The 20,712-nt window shown below is 38.7% G+C and overlaps 1 protein-coding gene across 3 annotated transcripts; it reads right to left on the bottom strand.

Moving 5' to 3' along the window:
- Positions 1-11,636: 11,636 nt before the first annotated feature.
- On the bottom strand, positions 11,637-18,613 carry SLITRK5 (SLIT and NTRK like family member 5). Of its 3 annotated transcripts, none has more exons than XM_023225878.1 (2): positions 18,403-18,613; positions 11,637-15,875 (listed from the first exon to the last, which is right to left on the bottom strand). In XM_023225878.1, exon 2 carries the CDS (start codon positions 15,865-15,867, stop codon positions 12,988-12,990), a length of 2,880 nt encoding a protein of 959 aa, XP_023081646.1. In that variant the 5' UTR covers positions 15,868-15,875; positions 18,403-18,613; the 3' UTR covers positions 11,637-12,987. The 3 variants fall into 3 exon arrangements, with proteins under 3 accessions (XP_023081646.1, XP_023081647.1, XP_023081648.1); XM_023225879.1 differs by lacking the exon at positions 18,403-18,613 and adding an exon at positions 16,845-16,855 and having other exon boundaries at positions 11,641-15,875; XM_023225880.1 differs by lacking the exon at positions 18,403-18,613 and adding an exon at positions 17,644-17,972 and having other exon boundaries at positions 12,946-15,049.
- Between the last annotated feature and the right edge of the window lie 2,099 nt (positions 18,614-20,712).

Consider the following 20,712-nt stretch of genomic DNA (forward strand, 5'->3'; position numbering starts at 1 on the left):
TTTATTATTTTGGCTGAGCACAGTGGCTCACGCCTGTAATCCCAGAGCTTTGGGAGGCCGAGGCAGGTGGATCACCTGAAGTCAGGAGTTCTAGACCAGCCTGGCCAACATGGTGAAACCCTGTCTCTACTAAAAATACAAAAATTAGCTGGGCATGGTGGTGGCCACCTGTAATCCCAGCTACTTGGGAGGCTGAGGCAGGAGAATCGCTTGAACTTGGGAGGCGGAGGCTGTGGTGAGGAGAAATTGCGCCACTGCACTCCAGCCTGGATGACAGAGCAAGACTCTGTCTCGAAAATATATATGTATATGTGTGTATATATATATAGATATAGATATAGCCATAGATATAGATAATTTTATAAATTGTCTTAGTTTGGTAATACCTACAATCTTAGTTTCCTTTGCTTCACTGTAACCCCATTTCATCTGCACGGGAAATTTCTTGTTTTATAGAAAGATTTCCAAATTGAAAGGAATCTTTATTTGTAGTACATATAATAGAGAGCAAAATTAAACCAAACATCGCTGCTCCTATTGTGATGGTAACAAATTTTTCATAGCCGTGGTCCAGAGTATGCATGTAAGAGTATGACAATTCATACTACTATTGGTTATCATGTGAAAAACCCACATAAATGTTGTTTTTCTGATTATTTATAAATGAAAACTACTTCTTTAAACTAACATTTTTCTTCTTTCTCTGGCACTGGAAGTAATGTTCCTCTAGTATTATTCATACTATATATAATAACAAAATTTTGTTGTGATTTTACTTTAAGACATTCCAAATAGAAATTCAGCCATATAAACTTTTCATTAAAGATGTACATATTAGTTAATTTTAACAAATATAATTTAAATTTCTGAAAATACACACAGGATTGTATTTTTCCAAGTCACTTTACAAAACTATTTATAATAGGATATAATATGTTATGATGTAATATGTTATCAATATGCAGAGCGTATATTTTTCACACAGTTGTCTAGATGTTATGTCATCTATTTTTCAATTTAACAAACAAAAATGTAATTTCAACTATAAATGTGAGTACTCATGGACATGAATATCCACATTCCCACGTAAAAAGACACGCAAACTGATGTTCTCATGTTAGCACGATTCATAAATTCATGTTTCATGTATTAAAAAGAGATTCAAATTTTAGGAAAAAAGCTATGTACTTTTCTTTTTAAAAGTATTTACTATGAATCAGCATATTATAACACATCTTTAGTACCCAACATTATAATTGGTTTTGCAGTTCTAATTTAGAAAATTCATTGTTTAAATGACTTGTTTTTGATTGATTTTAGTTTAAATGTATTTAAATGCTCAATGAAATAGCTACATTTAGTTAGTTTATAAATTAACCTATTATTTTTTATTTTACACAACAAATAATGATTTTGTTTAAAAATAATAAACAGAAATTCAAGTTAATTTTAAATGAATAAACATAAAACTGATTTTGTATTAAGAAATTAGAGAAAATAACAGAAAAAAAGATCTTTCCTAAATACAAAAAATCTAATTTTCATTTTGATTATATTAGTTACTTTGAAAAGATTCTTAATATTTATTCTTCATTATTCCACATAAGTGTGGTATTCTTAAAATGTAATCTATATTTTATATTTATCATCAGATTGCTATTGAAATGTTTTGATAATATTAATATCTCATGAAACAAAACTATTTACTATAGTTGTAGTTCTGTGAGCATACATTTTATAATGCAAACACAATATCAATGTATCTTAATGTATTAACATTATATATTCAATATGAAATTTATTCTTATTTTGGAAGGAAAATTATTGCAAGACTTTGTAAAAGAAAAAAAATAGGTATTTAAAGTACAAAGATTTTTTAGTAGTATTCCAATATTTTTAATGGGCAAAAGAAGTGAAAACAGACTTTGAAATTTGTGAATCTTAAACATGTTAAGGAATTAAAAGATGTGACTGCAAAGTCAAACTGCTTCACAATCTCAATTTATACATTCTCCAAAGTATTCAAAGTGATGACAGTAAGTAAATACTTCATCATCTAAGTACTCAAGATTAAAGTTTGGATAGAAAGAATGAAGAATATATATGTTGCTATCAAAATAGCTAAAAGACTTCTAAAATTGTGCTGTTTGGTGTTCACAAGTGTAACTCAAATACCTCTTTACTTATACCTCCTGTTTTCTGATGTTATGTTTAACAAAACATGCAAATTGAAAGTTAAAATTATTTTATTTTGCCTCAAATATGAATACAGCTAAAATTTTCACAGAAAATAACATTTCCTAAATTATAATTGATGTATAAAAAGCTTAGAAAAATATGTTAATATATATTCAAAAAATACTGTATCCTTTAGTCAGGGTGCCTTTTCACAAAATGCAATGATACCCTAAAATATTAAAACTCTTCCTCTGAAATATACATGCAGTCAGCCCCAGAGAAAAATGTGTCCCTGTGCAGGCGATTGTCCTGAGGAATATATTATTCCTTCTGGATTACTTTTTCCCTCGAGGTAACATTCTCATTAAAAAGATGAACTGATTTTCTACTCCCAGGGCAAAGTACATAGTGCCCAGAAAAACTTTCTAAATAAACACCTCACCAGACTTAAAAAAAAAAAAAAAAAACAAAAAACCGGGAGCATATTCATTGAAAATGCCTGAAAATTTCACCAGCATCTCCATTAAGGCATACCCTGAACTTTAAAACAGTAATGTTAGTGCAGAACAGCAACAATTACTTTCCTTATTATTTTTGAAAAATGTAACCAATTGTACTATCAAAGCAAAATAAATAATTGTAATTAAAGACAGGAAAATGAGTTATATGCCGAAGTTCTCTAGTTCTATTTCCATTTTTTTCTTAACTGTCTGAACTTAATTAAAACAAACATAGACGAAAAGGGAGCCATTTGGAAAATGTTTTCTGTGTTTAGTATAAATATATTTAAATATCACTAGTAGCATCCCAAAGTTTTTCCAAAAATTTTCATGCCAAAGTACTAAACACTCACCTGATATCCTTATCCACATTTGAGCCATCTTTGCAGTTTATGTCAAGATAAATGGCGTTAAGATGGAGCACTCAAGAAGTTTATGATATTAATTAAATTCACCTTGGTCTGCAGACATCTATAAGTACATATTGGTTAATCCATTAGGTGCTTACTGAATACCAGGCACAATTCTAGAATATGGTGATAGATACAACCATTATCCCACTATCTGTTTGTTTGTTTTTACTATATTTATATAGTAAATACTAAATGAAGCATTTCCTATTTTATTTACATTGTATTTGACCAATTAATTAGAAAGAAAAATTCGTGGTCCAAATAATTCTGGATTAATTATCTTGCATGCAATAGAAATAATATTTATAAAGAACAATGCAAATGTTGTATGATGATTTTCACTAAGACCATTTTATAAGGTGTGAGTACCAGCTTGCTGCACTTCTAATATCTTCCAAGATAATAGTTTTAATGTAATGAAGTTTCTGTTCATTAACTGAGAAGGTAATGATTTATTTATTATGTTTATAGTGGACTTGTCATTACTACCATTTTAAATTTTAATCTTTAGAATTCTCTGTTTGTAACCCTGTGTAAAGATTCCTCTAAGCATCTGAGGAGGAGCTCAGATTGTCACTGAGACTAGTAAATAGCAGTAGTAATGATATTTGAAAATGTTAAAAAATACTTTTATTATTGGATTAACAGTCAAATTTATGCTACAGCAGATAAAAGGAAATTAGAACAACTTATATTATTAATCATTAGGTATAAGAGCAGTTGCTACATTTAGAATATTAAAATGGTGAATGATGTATTGCAAATTTATTGTACCTTTTCCAATTAATTCTGCAAAAAAAGACCAACGATCTTTAGTTATTGTAAGTATGCTCAGTATGGTTTGAATTGAAACTGAAACAATGGAAATTACCTCACACATAACTTCAAAATCTGCTAAAAGCAAATAAAATAAGCAAATAAAAAATTATCTAATTTAGAAAGGTAGCTCAATTTTTTGAGAAATACTGATGATGTATCTTGTTAAATGCACTGAAAGCTCAATGTGACTTCAAAAGGTAAAAATATGTAAGAAAGTAAATAAAACTAAACTAGTAAGTTCTTTCTTTTTCAAAGGCGTCATACTTTTAAAGTTGCCATTAATTATCTACAAGCAATTATTTCATTTTGCAAAATAAAAATTAATGGAGAAATTAAATAATATGTTTTGAACTAATTATTTTACAAATATTAGACACATACACAGTAAGATAAAGATGTTTTCTCTAAAAGATAGAATCATCCCTTTCATAGGTGCATAATGTAAATGACAGTAATAATTATCGTTTGCAGATTTTAGAGTCATAGTTGCCATACACCTAGTAGATAGAACTTAAAATCTAAATTTATTTCAGTTGTTCATAAATCAAGTTCATTGGATTCATTTTTACAAATTGAAATTAAAGCAGAGATACAAAGAAAGTTGCCAAAGACAAACCATCAATCTGTGCTGGACAAAGAAACATAATTCAGATTAACAGAATCACCATTTTGACTTTTAGCCATTGGCTATCATTTGATAAAAATAACAGCAAATACTTTGCAAATTTTATTTCCTCATTTGAGGCACAACCTATACTTTCAGTGAGGCAAAAAGCTAAGATGATGACTAAACCAAATCGACAGTGGAAAAAAATCCAACTAATTATGTATTTATCTAGAAACATATATATACCAATATATAAAGCTAAGTAACATTTTGTTATAAAAATGATAGAGGAAATAAAATCCAAAATTATTTTAGATAGCATGTCAGTTTTTTGTCTCAAGGAAAAACATCTTAAAAGGAAAGAAACATATTTGGAGAGTTTGACAATTTCATTACATTATCTTTTACTTCCTGTAGGTATATATTTATTTACAAACAACCTATCATGGTTGTTTGTAAAATAATGGGTAGAAGAATATATTTTTGTTCAAAGACATTGAAAAAAATGGCCATTCTGTCTTCTCCCATTTAAAAATCTTTTGGTCCTAATTCTGTTGGGTCAGATTTTCCAAGTTATACCTGTCATCCTAAAAGTGATTCTCATGATAGTTGATGTTTCACATATTTCCAACGAATTGGCCATTTACACTCTTGTCAAGTATATGAGCAGCTGAACAGTTTAGGAAAAGCTTCTGGTGTATGCTGCAATTATAATTTCCCTTCTGTATTCACATACCTCTTAAGTTACTGCTGCCACTTCCCTTTTGATGTCCAGGGGCTGTGAGAGACAGTGCATTTTACAAAATCACCTAAACAGGAGTAATTTCATCTCTGGGAGACTCCAAGTCACTGTAAATGGTTAACTTTAACACATATATTTATATTTCAAATACAATATTAATATACACCAAACCAGCCCCCCATTTTCATGTAAAATTATTGATTCTTATGTTTCTTATATTTAAGTTTTATTTCCTTAACATAAACCTACATAGAATTTGCTACCTCATATATCACATATAAAGCTTTGATAAACTCTGAGCTCCCCAAGAACAATACCTAAAAATCCATGATTATGATAGACACATTTTAATATTAGAGGAACAAATTTCATTTAATCATGGTTGAAAGTTAAAATACATTTATGGTCTAGCTAGTAATATAAAAGTATTTGAAGTTTCTAGGTTAAAACAATATGGAAATACAGAAGCTATTAATCTAGCCTAAAATCATCTGAATTCAAAAAAATGTTTTTAAGGAAATAAAGCTGATCTGATCAAATAAAACTAATTTTTCAGGAGTTACCACGTGAGTCACCAGTTGGCAACCAAGACTCGTAATGTTTGTAAGCATGCAATAGTGGCATTTTGTAAGCTATATGACCTACCCTGTCAACAAAAGTGTGTAATTTAAAATATACTAAAAAAGAAATTGTCACCTTTATGTTTTAGATGTTGTGTATTTAAAATTACTAATGAATGACAAATTCATAGTGACAATTTAAAATCCCCATCCCGTTATTCACATTAAGTCCTGCTCACATAGTTTTTGATTGCCATGTTAGAAATGGAGTTGTCATATTTTTATTTTAATAATGTGGGGGATATCATGAATTTGACTTAGGATATTCTTAAAATTAACTTGTTGGCAAAATAAAGAGATGTATCACCTTCTTTTTTTTTCTTTCAAAAAACAGGGAGGTTGGGGACAGTGGTAGAATGATTCAGTTGTGAGAATTAAAGGCAATGATAGAGATCATTTTCTAAATGTCTGACCTGGGGCACAGAGTTTCTAAATGAAGAGACTAGGCCAAAACCATAATGGGACAACAGATGACTCAAGTGCATGCTATACAAAAAAATACCTTCTCTGGGGAAAAAAATCCTAAAAGAGATGAAATTAGTTGTTAAATTAAAAGTCAAGCATAGTGAAAGCCATATGAAATTAGTAATTTCCTAAAATGCTTACTTTTATAGAAAGACCCTCTTTAATTTTCTGTGTGTGTGTGTGTATATATATATATACGTATATATATATATGTGTGTGTGTATATATATGTGTATATATATGTATATGTATATATATATAATCTTGGAGAGGATATTTAAAATTTATAATCTGGATACTCAATAATTATCTTTTAACTTTCAAAAAACGATTTCCAGTGAAACACTACGTTTTCATCTAAGAATTAGGAATCTTTCATTATAACTAGGTAACGCATATATCATTATACTGATTGAATGTGTTTAAATGACAGTCTGGTGAATGATTTTGAATATTCTCTAAAATGACTGATTTCTGGATCTCAATATTCTCATTTGGATGCACCCATATATGTGCTCATGGTCACTAGCTTTAAAAATTTGGGGATGATTATAGATTTGAGGTATATCGTTTGAAGAAACATAATTACAACTTAACTAGTGATGGTTCATAACTTCATATTTTAATATCTGATACCTAAATGCTAAACGAAAAGAAAACTGTGAAGAAACCCTATTATATGTAATGTATATCTTAGAAAACTTTAGCAAGGGCAGATTTCAGCTATATAAAGAAAAATATATACCATTAACTGTGTATTTTGAAGTGAAGATTTAAAGTAGATATTAAAACAGAGGATTTAAATGAATTTGATAGCTATAATTCTTTCACTATTAGAATTTTCAGAGTGATACACCCTTTTGACTTTGGATGTTAATATAGCAAAAAATATTCTATATTTATAAAGTTAAAAAGCAGAATTTTTGTGGATAATTTATGTAAATATATTATTACAGGTGAGATAAATTTATTGGTCAAGTTTTCATTTTTATATATCAATTTTTATATTTAGTATTAAAACTAGTCTGCATGATGCTGATAAACTTCTCATGTATGAAACATGCTAGTCAGAGTATTATAGTATCCTAAAAGAAATTTGCTAATCAATTAACCTGGGGTTACTGACATGCTTCAGATTTTATTTCAATAGGCAGGTACTAAATTGAAAATATGCAGAAATTTTGGTTTCAATATCCATTATTATGTATTGTTTTTAATGAAGTACACAAGATTTTTGAAAAGTGTGGTAGTTAAGAATGCTAGAAATGATCACTAGTGGTAAAAATTAATTTGTGAGTAAAAGTATAAAACATGTACAATCCAGAACACCAAAACCCACAGAATTTTGCTACTTGCATAAATATATATGAATATAAATATGATTCAATATTGAAGTATTATAATCAAGAAAGAATTGAACTTGTATGGTAATGTCTTGAAATAATTCTTTAAATATACAAATTGCAAATAAGCTTGTTTAATGTGGACCAGGTATAAATGAGTCTTCAAAATAAACCCACAATGTCATCTGTGCATATGTTAAATTAAAATTAAAATCAACAACAAAAATGAAAAACATCCTTCAAAACAATGGTTCATAACTTCCACTTTTAGATACATGAATTTTAAAGTATATATATGCTTATTTTATAATATAATATACAATATTTCTTCATGATTACCAATAAAGATGCCAAAAAAAAAACCTCAGTGGAAGACTTCCGTTCAACATATCTCTGTGACTATTACTTGACTATTACTTTCTTTTATAAAATGACTTTCCTAATATCTAATAAAAATGTATCTGACATACTTAGCATTGTTGTGCAATATATCATAATGTTTTGTTTTGATCTTTTGTTTTGGTCTCTAAAAATCAAATTATTTTATATTTGTATTACATCAACTTTCTATAAAATATTTCTAATTTAATCTTCAGAAGTTTTTTTAGGAAATAGTCTAAATATCTCAAACTTGGATTTAAATCTTGTTCTTTTAATACTAGCACAGTTTTTATAATACTAGTACAATTAACATGAGAAGTATTTGACCCGTGTCTAGTAAGCCATGGTCTACTAAAACCAGAGGAAGAAATAAAAAGTACTGCATTATTGTCACATTCAAAAATTTTACTGCATCAAATTTTCTGTCCCCAAACTAACATTCCTAAAACATTAAAATAAAAGGTATAATCTGAAATCCTTGAAAATACTAAAATATAAAAAACTTGGGGAAAATGTGTATGTAATAACTCCTTGATGATCCATCTAATTTTGTATGTCATATACATGCTACATATATTCGTGGAAATACATATGGTTATAGAAAGGCATTACATTGAATTGAAATTAATAATTATAATGTACAGTTATTATATCAATGGATATAAAGTTTATGAGGATATAGATGTTAGATAATTATTTTTAAGCACATGACTAATGTCTATCCAACTACTTTAATTTTATTCTCACGTATTTATTTGCAATAGTGGAGAATCTCAAAGGTTTGTGAAACTTATGCATAAATAAAACTGTTAATATAGTAACAGTTCATACTTTTGCAACATTTTATTCTCTTTGAAAATTAATTAATTAACTGTGCCTGGTTCTATTATTTATGTTGCTTTGATGTTTCTAGTTCCTTTATCTGAGTGTAAAATTTATTCTTAAAAGTAGTCATTCCAGGTATCTTGCATGCCTGCAAATACCTTAATTTGGAGCCGTCTGAAAAGTACAAGAAGAGCACATTTCCAAATGAATTGACAGAATATTTGTGATCTGCTGTACTATCATTAATCTGGAGTCGTGTGACTTTGGGAACCATTGATGGAACTCTTGAAATTAGATAGCCAGCTTTTGGCATTTCAAACTAGGACTAAACTATTTTCACTCTTTCCTTTGCCTTATTGAAAAATAATGAAGAAAAAAGATAAAAAGAAGGAAGGAGGGAAGGAGGAGATGCAAGGAAACAAGAAATAATAGAATGCAAAAAGAAAATAATAAATATTATTTGAATATTTTGCCAACAAAACAAGGTATTAACACATGTAATTAATACGTAAGGCCAGAAACTGCGATCTTGGATTAAATTCTTAAATTGTAACTTTTTTCACAGTACATGTGGATGTTTTCATTATAAACTAGTTTGATTTTCTTACTAGTATTGAGGAAACAGTGGTGAGGAACAGACATAAGTTCCCAGGAAATTTTTCAAAATTTTCCACTTTTCATGTGTAAAGGTGATAATCTTGACTGAACAGAAGACATGTTCCAAGTCGGCTATCTATGCTAAACTTCAAAGATAGTCGGCTATCTATGAAGTTTAACTTATAACTTCAATCAATACTTTAGCTGTAAATGATTTTTTTATATTAGCATACAAATTATCTACATTTTCTTGGAATATGTTTATTTTCTCTTATATAATTTAAGTATTTATGTCATAATCACATAGACATTGAAATAATATTTTGTAATATCTACCTGGAAATATATGAGATTTATGCAACATATTAAATCAAACAAACACAAAGAGTAAGCTTAGTTTGCATCCAAAATTTAACTGATGCCTGAAACATTACAGATTTTGTTCCCCAAAATTCTGTGAAGATAATTTGCAGGGTTTCTTACTCAAGTCATATACTACTGATATGCTCAGTCTAATTATCTACTCAGTGAACAACTTAAATCAACCGAAATCAAACATTCAACACTATACCACCTATATTCTGATGTGTAAGTTAGTGTATTGGCAGGAAGCCATTGGTAGGAGAAAAAAAATTCATTTTTTAATTCTGTGCAGTTTCATGATTCTGAGATAAGGAAAATTTTTTCACATTTATGAAAGGATGAATTTACTTTTATCTTCTTAATACAGTGGAAAAATATACAAATTAAGGGTAACTTTTAAAAATCGATCTATAAATGTTATTTTCGAGACTAAAATAAGATATTGGACATCTTAGGAAGGGTAAAGATAGAAATGAACTACCTAAAGGGAGTATATGTGACAAAAATATGTAAAATGATGCTGGTTTTACAATAAAATTTTGCAAATCTTTGAAAAATACATCACTGAACTTTCTTTGAAAGTTAGTTATATTGTCCAGAACTATCATTAATTTTATGTAATTCTTATCTTTTTGTTTTATGCATCAATTAAGAAATAAAAGTAAGTTACATGGAGGATTCCACTTTACATTTATATTTTATAATTTATAAAACTGTCATACCTATATATAAGGTTGAGGAAGTGATATTGACATTAAAAAAATAACTGCCTGCTACTGTGAACAACAATCTCAATTGTGAAGTCAAATGCTAATTTTGTTTCTTTTCTAATCCTGGATCTAATATACAGGAGGTAGATGAAGAGCAAGCAATGCACTTTTCTTCATGATAATACCATGGCATTATTGAGCTTATTCCTTTCCCCTTTGAAAAACATTTAGAAAGGAAAATGTTGCAAAGAATATGAATAGCTTACTGTACTTGGTCAATGTAGCATTACAATTTTTTTTTAATCCTCGGGGAAACTGGTACCACCTGTTCAATCTGAATTCAAGTAGTTACTGTCAATTTTCTCATGGGTGAATGCTGCCTCTTTGTGGCAGAATGCCATGGAAATTGTTCTTTAAACACAAAGTTCATGAACGGCCCTTGATATTGTACAAATTCCAGGTGAGATTATTGGGAGATCTACCTATAGCAATGAGGCACATAATTGAAACATTTCTTATCCTTAAATTATAATCTAAACTCACTAGAAAACCTTATTCAAAGATGATGAGGTCATATCCACCAACATTTTGAGCATTTAGAATACTGATCAACTTTAGATAAGGAATCCATCATAATTGTTGAAGGTAGTTTTTACACAAGTTAAAAATATGAAAACTATGGACAACTGTAGACTGAATAAATAATACTGATATGACAAGTACATTATATTAAGAGAAAAGTGAATATGCAATATATTACTTACCATGCACCACGTAGCAGATGAATACTTCAGTAAGGAAACAGTTACATAATTGAAAATATAATAAACACATTAAGTGACACATTTAGAAAACCATACTTCCTGAACCAACAAAGGCATACATTACATATATATGTAATATATGTTATATATATATGTATACTTTAAAATTTTGCTAATTAGGGGAAAAACATTTTGTATTAGGAATAAAGTTTAGGAACTACTTCCTAAATTGTTAATGGTGGAGATTCTATCAATCACACATAGGTAAGTATTTTGCACCTTAAATAATCATTACTTCCATCCGTCATATTTGACATAGTTATCAAGTGTTTATTCAGAAACTATTTAAAAAATTACATGTGCTGGGATACATATGAGACTGTAACAACAGTAGCCCCATCTTACAGAGATCCTGTTTGTCATTATCATCATTGCTTGCTGCCCACAGGGATAAAGACATCCTATAGAGACTTGTACAGTCCATGATTTGGTCTTCTGAGGTGCCAGTACACGTGGATCTGTACAAATGCAACTGGGTTTGGTTAAACAATCGAAAATCGGCTACAATAGTAGTCAAATCAACATGTCATTTTGGTTCACTAATAAAAATAACTTTCAAATCTTTTCTAATAAAACCCAAAACTTTCACGCAATTCTCACTGGAATGGCCCAATTAATTGCCCTATTTTTTTTTTTTTTAATGCATTGGGATACAATCAGATCTTTCTTCTTAAAAAAATACAGATTCAATTGGGTGGATTGCATTGGCTTTTAAAGATTTTGCCATTAAATTCTCCACATTTTTAATGATTGAAAATGCCTTCCTGATACCACGTCAGTTTTAGAAATGCAGATCCTAATACAGTGCGACACCTCTGCAAAATCATAGGCTAAATAGTGAAGGAAAGAGGAATGCTAAATGTGCATATAAAAATAGGTGCTACAATAAAATATTTGTATATTTCATCAATAAGTTATTTTGACTAATCAATTATGGATCATATAGCTCTGTAATTTTAATGATTTGTCCACATCTATGGTGATCCTTTACAGGATCACAATACTTTTTTTAAATTCAAATGTCCAGAATGCATACAAACACATCCTTTAAAAACAAAGAAAAGGAATGAGAAGGGAGGGGAGGGAAGGAGAGAAGGAGTGGGGAGAAAAAGAGAACAAATTTCCTATTAAAGTTGGGGTGTGCTAATTTCTCCACAAAAGCCAGTTAGACCCACCCATGGCTTAAAAGGGGAGAAACGGAGCTGGGGCGGGGGCGGAGGGGAGGAAGCAAAAGAGGAAGAGTAGAATCTATGCTCTGCCATCATCCACCATTCTTAGCACTTCCAACCACTACAAAAATGACTGCGGCCTTTCACAAATCACCCGCGCAGCAAATTGCCCTCTTTAAAGCCCTTCTCCACACCTGCCCCACACGCAAGAAGAGAAAGTGATGTGCCTAGTTTACACAAATGTTTCCCACGTGTAAATTTTAAAGGAAATTGCACACCCTTTTCGTATCTTCCACCGAAGCTGAGAAATCCCGTGCCAAGGCACTTCACCCTAAACGTTGAAACAACACAATTAATCAAATGTGTTCACCGTGTGTGTCGGCTTGCTTGTTTGTTTTAAATGCAAAAGCTCCAAGGGAGTTTCTTTGCTTTTAGAACTGGCTAAATGTGGTCTGTTTTTCCAGCACTTCGAGGTAGTCCGGCTCAACGTTTAGTTTTGCTTTTAACTCCAGATATTCGTTCCGGTTGGGTTCTACAAAGACAGCACTCGGGGGGCTGTAGAGCACCGGTTCCCGTAGCCTGCTGTCCCCTGCCCCCGGATGCAAATACTGATGGGGGCGTCTCAGGTCATAGTTGGGGGAGAAAGTGTAAGCAGCGGGGCTGCACGGGAATTTGGGATATTCCGGGAGGCTATTGCCGCCGGGGGTGGTGGAGCAGTGTTTGTCTGGTTCTAAAATGCCCCTGTAAAAGCGGTCGGCGTCCTGCACCGGCGATAGCAGGTCCTCCCGGGGCTCGATGGTGCTGACGCTGTAGGCGGGGCTCCGCAAGTGGTGGCTTTCCCGCCTCTCCTCCTCCCCGGGCTGCAGCTGCAGCTGCGGCGGGGGCTGCTGCTGTGGCTGCTGCGGTGGTGGCGGCGGCGGCTGCTGCTGCTGCAGGTGATGGTTGCTGCTGTAGGTGACCTTGAGCTCGTGCAGGTCTTTGTAATCCTCTACTGAGTTGCCCTCTCGGGAGCGGTAGATGGGGTTTTTGCACATGTGGCCCAGTGGGTGGGGGATGTATTCATACACGTGGCCCGCGGGCGTCTTCACCTTGGGCAGCGCGGGCCCGCGGTGATGCACGTGCGCGTGTGGGTGGCCGCCCGCGCCGCCGCCGCCGCCGCCGTACACGCTGTACTGCATGTTGAAGGAACTCACGTCGGAGTTGTTGGTGCTGGTGTGGTCGCTCTGGTTCTTCTTCCTGCGCTTCATGACCAGCACGAAGAGCCCAGCGGCCACGAAGACTGACATGATGAAAACCAGCAGGAGGCTGAGGATTAACACAGACAAGGGCACCGACGACGCCCCTCCGCCTGCGCCCAAGCCCGCGGGGGCCCCGGTGCTGTTCAACCGGACCGCAGGAGTCACTGCGCTGGTCCTCGCAGGGACCTGGATGGAGGAGGGTGTGGGCGTGGAAACCACTACATCTGAATAGTCAGGGCACAGCAGCTCCGACTTAATGGCGCGCATGTCTGTCTCAGCGAATTTCTTGGGCGCCTTACAGATCACCTCGTCCACTAGGACGCCCACTTTGAGCTGCTCCACCCACAGCTTCATGCCCACAATGTCGCAGGTACAATCCCAAGGGTTGTCGTGCAGGTCGATTTGGATGAGTGACTTCAGCTGGTCCAAAACTCCACTCACTGGCAAGGAGGTGAAGTGGTTACTCCTCAGGTTTAGCCTGAGGAGGGTCAGGCCAGAGAAGACGCCCGAGGGCATGGCCTGCAGGAGGTTGTTATTCAAGAATAGCAGCTGGAGGTTTGGGACCGGGTCAAAAGTTCCAGACTGAATCTCGCGAATGAGATTGTACTGGAGGAAGAGATACTGCAGGCTCTGCAGGCCATAGAATAACTCCGGGCTTAGCCTCTCGATCCTATTGCCATTCAGGTACAGGCGCCTCAGGTTGGTGAGATCCCCGAAAGCGCGGTCCTGTATCATCGAGATGCGGTTGTTCCCCAGGTGCAGGAGGTCCAGCCCCGTGGCCTCCAGGAAGTCTGTCCTGCGCACGACAGCGATGTAGTTCTCTGTCAGATACATTTTCTTGGGATTGTAGGGCTTGGGCTGCAGTTCAGCGATGCTCTCGATCTTTCGCTCCTGGCAGTTTACGTTGAGGCCCAGATCAGAGATCTGCAGGTTGCAAGTGCACGCGGTGGGACACTCCAAAGGCACCGGGGATTTGGTCTGATAGGCGATGCTGGGGCCATAGTTGCTGTAGCCCAAGTCCTTGGAGGGCTGCCGAGAGGTGGGGCGCACCCTGGGCTTGTTGGGTTGGCGGGTCCCCTTAGGGGTCTTCAAAGGGGGTTTGTAAACAGCAGAGGAAGAAGTGGCCACAGAATTCACTGAGGCCGGGGTGGTGTGTAAATACCCCGTGGTGCTCAAAGGCGTCTGCGGCCTCATCTCGTAGTCAGAAATAAGTCTCCTTGGGCACAGTTCCTGCTTGGATACTTCATCCAAGTCCCTGCCGTGTAAGCGGAAGGGGGTCTCACAAACCACATCCCCCACCAGGGCTGAGTAGGAGATGCTGTCCAACCAATCCTTTAGAGAGATCAGCTCACAAGAACAATTCCAAGGGTTTTCCTCCAGCTGTAGCTCCACAACTTTATCCATGTGCTGTAAGAGCCCCACGTAGGGCAGAAGTTTCAGCCGGTTCCCCCGGAGGTCCAAGTGCGTTAAGGGCACAAAACGGAAAAGATTGTTGGGTAAACTGGACAAAAGATTGTCATTGAGGATAAGCACCTGCAACAAATGCAGTTTCCCAAAAGCATTGGGTTCAATGACGCTGATGTAATTGTAATCGACCTGTAGGTACTCCAGGTTCTCCAAGCCAAGGAAGGTATCATCTCGCAGAAGTTCCAGTTTATTATTGTTCAGATGCAATCTCCTCAAACCCCGTAGCCCATGGAAAGCCCCGGTCTCAATGTCCTGGATAACATTGCTACCCAGATGCAAAATTGAAGCCCCAGTGTAATTGACAAACTCATTGGGATAGAGACGGTTCAAAAGGTTTCCGGACAACAAGAGGTGGTAGATTGGGAAACGGGGAGGGCTAATTTCAGAGAGACTGATGATCCCGCGGTTTTCACAGCTCACAGTTAAAATGCCGTCCTTTTCCTCACAAGGACATGCATTGTCACAGATTTCCCCATAATAATCGATGGTTTCTGCACACGAAAGGACAAGAGATGTTACAGCAAACGCTAGAGTCTGCAGCATCCAGCTATGCATTTTTCTGTGAAGGTCCTGTTCCAAAGTTACTGGGGGGCAGCAAGTGTACATTTTACCTCCTGTAAGGGAGAGAGAAAACAAGGAAACAACAGAATATGACAACAATTTAAGGGATCAGTCAGAAAGTCTCTCTCTTAATATTATTACTCTAAAACCCAAAAGGAAGAGATATAAATGACACACCCCCCAAGTGAAACATTGACATTCTCCAGATTTTATTAAAATCTATTACACATTTTGATTTAAAAGTTGATTTCATTTTTTTTTAATGAGCACACCACAAATATGCTGCTCTCTACAAGAAAAGAGCAGGTTAGATAAAGTCCCATTTTAGTTTTCTCTGCTCCCCCCTTTTCAAAACCAATCCATAAATATACATAAAATGGCTGTCAGTTCAGTTTCATGGTTCTAATTTAAGAAAAAAGAAGCACCATTTTACAAGGTTCCCCACCTCACCTATACCCAGCCCCCTCCCCCCTTTCTTTCTTTCAGAACCTCTTCAGTTAACAGTTCACCATGAAGGTCTCTTATTTTCACAGAGAGGCAAGGAGCCAAGACACTTGGGGTATTTTAAACCATCGCTAGAAATGCCACGGTGGGAACCCAAAGGATACTTTTCAGAGGCAAAAAGGGCGTAATATAATGCATCAAAGGAGCCCCAAGAAGCTCTTAGATCACCAATTGTCTTACGGAGCTTTGAGTAAGGAGAAAAAGGAGAACGCATTTGCTTTGATGGTGGACTTCACTACCACGCTATTAAGCACATCAGCGTCCTAATTGCATGCACGGTGCCACTTAGCAGCGCTTCCCTGAGAGCGCCCTGCGACCACTTCTCATTGATCATGTCAGCGACGCTACCAAACCGCATCTTTAAGCCACTGAAATAGTTATGCACGACGGATTACAAAGAACTCAGCGAAGGTATCTGCAATCTCTGAATACCTCCTGATGCCTAGAGTTTAAAAAGGACGTTCCTACCGCTTACTGGGAATCAGTAAACCAAGGATCAGTGCCAAAGCCTCCCTTACCTTGGGCTCCGCGTCTATTTGCAACGGTAATAGCAAGGGTTGCACGGAACTGCCACCTCGACAGCATCCCCATCTTTGGAGTTGCTTATTACATTTAATTGTTAACGCTCCCCTCTCTCCTTTTTTTAATCTCAGGGAAAGGACGCCCGGGTTGATTAAAAGGCAAAATAGAAGGTGGGAGGGAGAACTGTAAGTGACTTAGGTCAGTTATTTAATATACGAATTTCATCTCCCACAGGAATCAATGTGACCCCCTCCCCCCCTTTCTTCTTGCTCTCTTTTTGTCCCCTTGAAGGCTTCCTTCCACTTCCTACTTCTGATCAACAGCAGCACTCTTAAAGGAAGGACATAAATGGAATGAGCGTGTGTGAGTGTGTGTGTGCGCGCGTGCACGCTGCGTTGGTTAATGGGGTGGGGGACATTTGATAGAAATGCTGGACTCTAGGAACCTACGCCTTTTCTCTGGTCAACCTTGCCTTCGCCTCACTACCGAAGTCTAATATCAAATTGCAACTCCAAACTAAAGCCAAGATGTTTCCGAGACAGCGGTTTCAAGCCTGGAGACCTTGCTCCTGATCCCCAAGTCGACTCCAGCCCGCGTTATTAAACACCCCTGCATTCACACGCACATGTACCAGGGTGCCTGCGAATCATTCACGTGTGGCCACCCAGACGTGTCGAGACGAATCGGAACCATAGTGCATAAACCTCGCAAGTATCCCCGACCTCCCAACGCAACGGTAAACGTCTCCCGGCTTAAAAGCGGCAAAAACATCCCCAGTGAAAGCAAAACGTTTACCTTGAAATTTCAGTTCTCCGCTGGATCAAATCCGCACATCCATTCAGCGAGGTTGGGTCCCCTCCCCCTCCGTCCCTGTGCTTCCCGCCCCCATTCACCTCCCATCCCATCTGAAAGCCCATTGCAAATTCTGTCCAGCCAGTATTAAACTCCAGCGTTTACAACTTTAATTCAGTTCTAGTTAGCAAGGATCGAAGAGCTTCCTCTCAACCCACTCCCTTTCCCCTCCTCCTTGCTAGCGAAGGAGACCAAAAATTTGAGAAAATAAAGTTGAATGAGCCTGGGAAGGCTGACATTCTGACGGGGAAACGCACCTCCGATGGAAATTCGCGGGTGCGCTGAACATTCTCAGATTCTCAGATTTTTTTTTTTTTTTCTGGAGGGCGGGGGCGGGGGGATTATTCATTTTCTCCCAGAGAATTTAGATACTGGATCACCGCCCTGTACGTCCCCGCATTAAGCAGCATGGAGCCACTCGGACTGGAGCCCAGCACCCAGGCCGAACCGGAGGCTCCGGGCACAGCTGCTCAAGCGGCCGCCCAGGCAGAAGCACCCGGAGTTCCAGGACGCGAGGCTCCCCCTCCCCCACCCCGCCCCAAAGAGAAGGAAGGGAAAACGGAGGAAGAAGGGGAGGGAGGAGAGGGAAAGAAAGCCATCCCACCACACACACACACACACACACACACACACACACACACACACACACACACACAGACACACACACGCGAACCTCTTTTGCAAAGTAAACGATAGACTTACCCCGTCTCACATCTCCAAGGCCCACTCATCATAGCCACCCTTTAAAAACACACACATACACAAAAACCCTCTTTGGGGTATGCATTGGGTTTCTCAAGCCCAGGCAGGGCCAGGTGACCGCGAGCAGCTGGGTCCCAGAGGCTGGAGGAAAGAGGCGCCCGGACGCCTCCAGCCCCGGGCCGCCGCCGCGGTGGCGACCGCGGGTTCCGGGTCTCCCCAAACGACTCTCCCCGGTGCTCTCCGCGGTAGTCGGAGCGGGCAGCAGGGTTGGGTGGGGGGGAGAGCGGGGGGCGATCTGGAGCGGCGGGATAGGAAGGCAGCCGGAGGGGGCGGCGGAGGTCCGGCTGGAGAGGCGCCTCGCGGTAGGGGCCGGGAGCCGGCGCCGGGCGGGGCGGGGAGGGGGAGCTGCTGGGAGGGGAGGCACGGAGCGGGAGGAGGGGGACGCGGAGAAGACTGCCTGGCACCGCCGGCCCCGCCAACGTGACGGTCAGCCCCGCCGAGCGCTCGCACCCGCTCACACTCATGATCACTCGCACACTTGCTCCAATCCGTGTTAAGGCGCGATCGCGGGGTCCCTGGCAGCCTTCGCTGCACCCTCCCCCAAGTGGGGTACTCACAGTTCCCATCTGCAAAGGGGGCAACTTTCTCCGACCCAGCTGTGGCCGCCGCCCCCTCCAGCCTCCTCCAGCTCCTCGCACCCTCGGGCCTGGGTTCGCGCCGGACGACCCTCCCCTCCCCCCTCGGCTCTCCTCCTCGCGGTCTTCACCACATTCCCCCCTGGTCAGTGGCGCACGCCCGGGGACCAGCCAGAGGGAGCGGGTCGCGGGGGTGTGCATGCATCTCCCGCCTTCTTCTTGCAGCGCACACTGTACATGGTAGTGAGGGGGCGAGCGAAGGTGGCACCGGCCCCTCGGCTGCTCCAGCGAAGGCGGCGGCTGCAGCTCCTGCTCTGTCCTCCGCCCCCAGCGCAGCGGCGACCACCTAGTTGGGATCCCGCCGCCGCTGTCCCCGCGCCGATCCCGCCGCCGCCGCGGCCCCTAATTAGTATTTGAGAGGCTCCCTCATCCTTTTGGCAGTTTCATCCCTCACGGTATTTGCAGGTTTTTTTTTTTTCTTTCTGTATCCCTTCCCCAGATGCGGCGCACAATCGTCATTATTTGGAACTCTCTATCACCGACATCCTTTGGGGTTTCTGGGGGAAGAGAAGGGGGGGCGGGCAGGAACCGCGTCGTTCTATGCCTGTGGCTTGTCCTGGCAGCACGGTGGCTCTAAAAAAAAACTCCGAGAAAGTCGCGTCTTCCTCCCGGTCGCCGAGGAGGTGGCAACGCGGAAAGCAACTCCGGGTCTCTGAGACAGCTGCTCCAGAGCGGGTGCAGGGCCCAGTCCAGTGCACTTGTTTATTGTCGCGCCTCTGGTGCGAGCCAAGCTGCAGCAGACATGGTAGGCCCGGGGCGAAGCGGGCGCTCGGTGGCCGATAGATGGCAGCCGAGGGCGAAGGCGTCCCTGGACTAGGGCGGCGCAACCGGAGCCCCCTTGGATGTCACATTCGTAGGAGACAGAGGAGTCTTGGACCATGTGCGTAATACGAGCGTGGGACTGTGCAATTCTTGGATTGGGAAAGGGAGGAGTGGAAATAACCCCGGCAGTGCCAGGTTTGCTGGTGGTCAGGAACAGATGATTCCAGCCCAGTGCTGATCGCCTGCCTTCCTCCTGCCATTTAGAATGCGGCTGTCTCATGTACATACTGTTAAGGATCCTGGAAAAGGGAGTGGTTCCTCCTAGCTGCAAACAAGGGCGCTACTTTTCTCTTTTTAATAGAATTACGTTTTATAGGTGTGTCTAGGCAACACAAGGGAATGTGAAAGACTGTCAGAGGGAATGTTTTTTAATACATTTGGTGTGTACTAAAAAGCTGGAAAACCCCTAAGTAAATGCAGTATCGATAGAAAGCGAGTTTCTTGAAGAGTCACCTGCTAAACTCCACTAGAGTCATCTCTACAGTAAGTATTCTTGGCTCTTTACATGAAACCAGACACTTCCATTCCCAAAAGGGGGTCTTTACATTCATAAGACATGTTTTCAATGTTTGTAATATTAGACCTGCTGTTCATCAAAGGTATAAGAGAAAAGTTGATCATCATAAGTGACTCAGTGCAGACTGAGTGCACATGTGCCTGTTCCTTTGATAACTATGTAGTTAGTTTCTCCGTGTAAATATATTTTACCCACTTTATTTTGGAAATAATTGATATTGTTTTATTCTTAGTAATATTTGGGATAATACGGTGTTATAATATTCTGGCTAATCAT

The sequence above is a fragment of the Piliocolobus tephrosceles genome, chromosome X (genome assembly GCF_002776525.5).
Source record: "Piliocolobus tephrosceles isolate RC106 chromosome X, ASM277652v3, whole genome shotgun sequence".
NCBI lineage: Eukaryota > Metazoa > Chordata > Mammalia > Primates > Cercopithecidae > Piliocolobus > Piliocolobus tephrosceles.

What these genes read in the sequence shown, in the direction of transcription:
- SLITRK5 (XM_023225878.1), bottom strand. Translation starts at nt 15,867, where the DNA reads ATGTACACTTGCTGCCCCCCAGTAACTTTGGAACAGGACCTTCACAGA.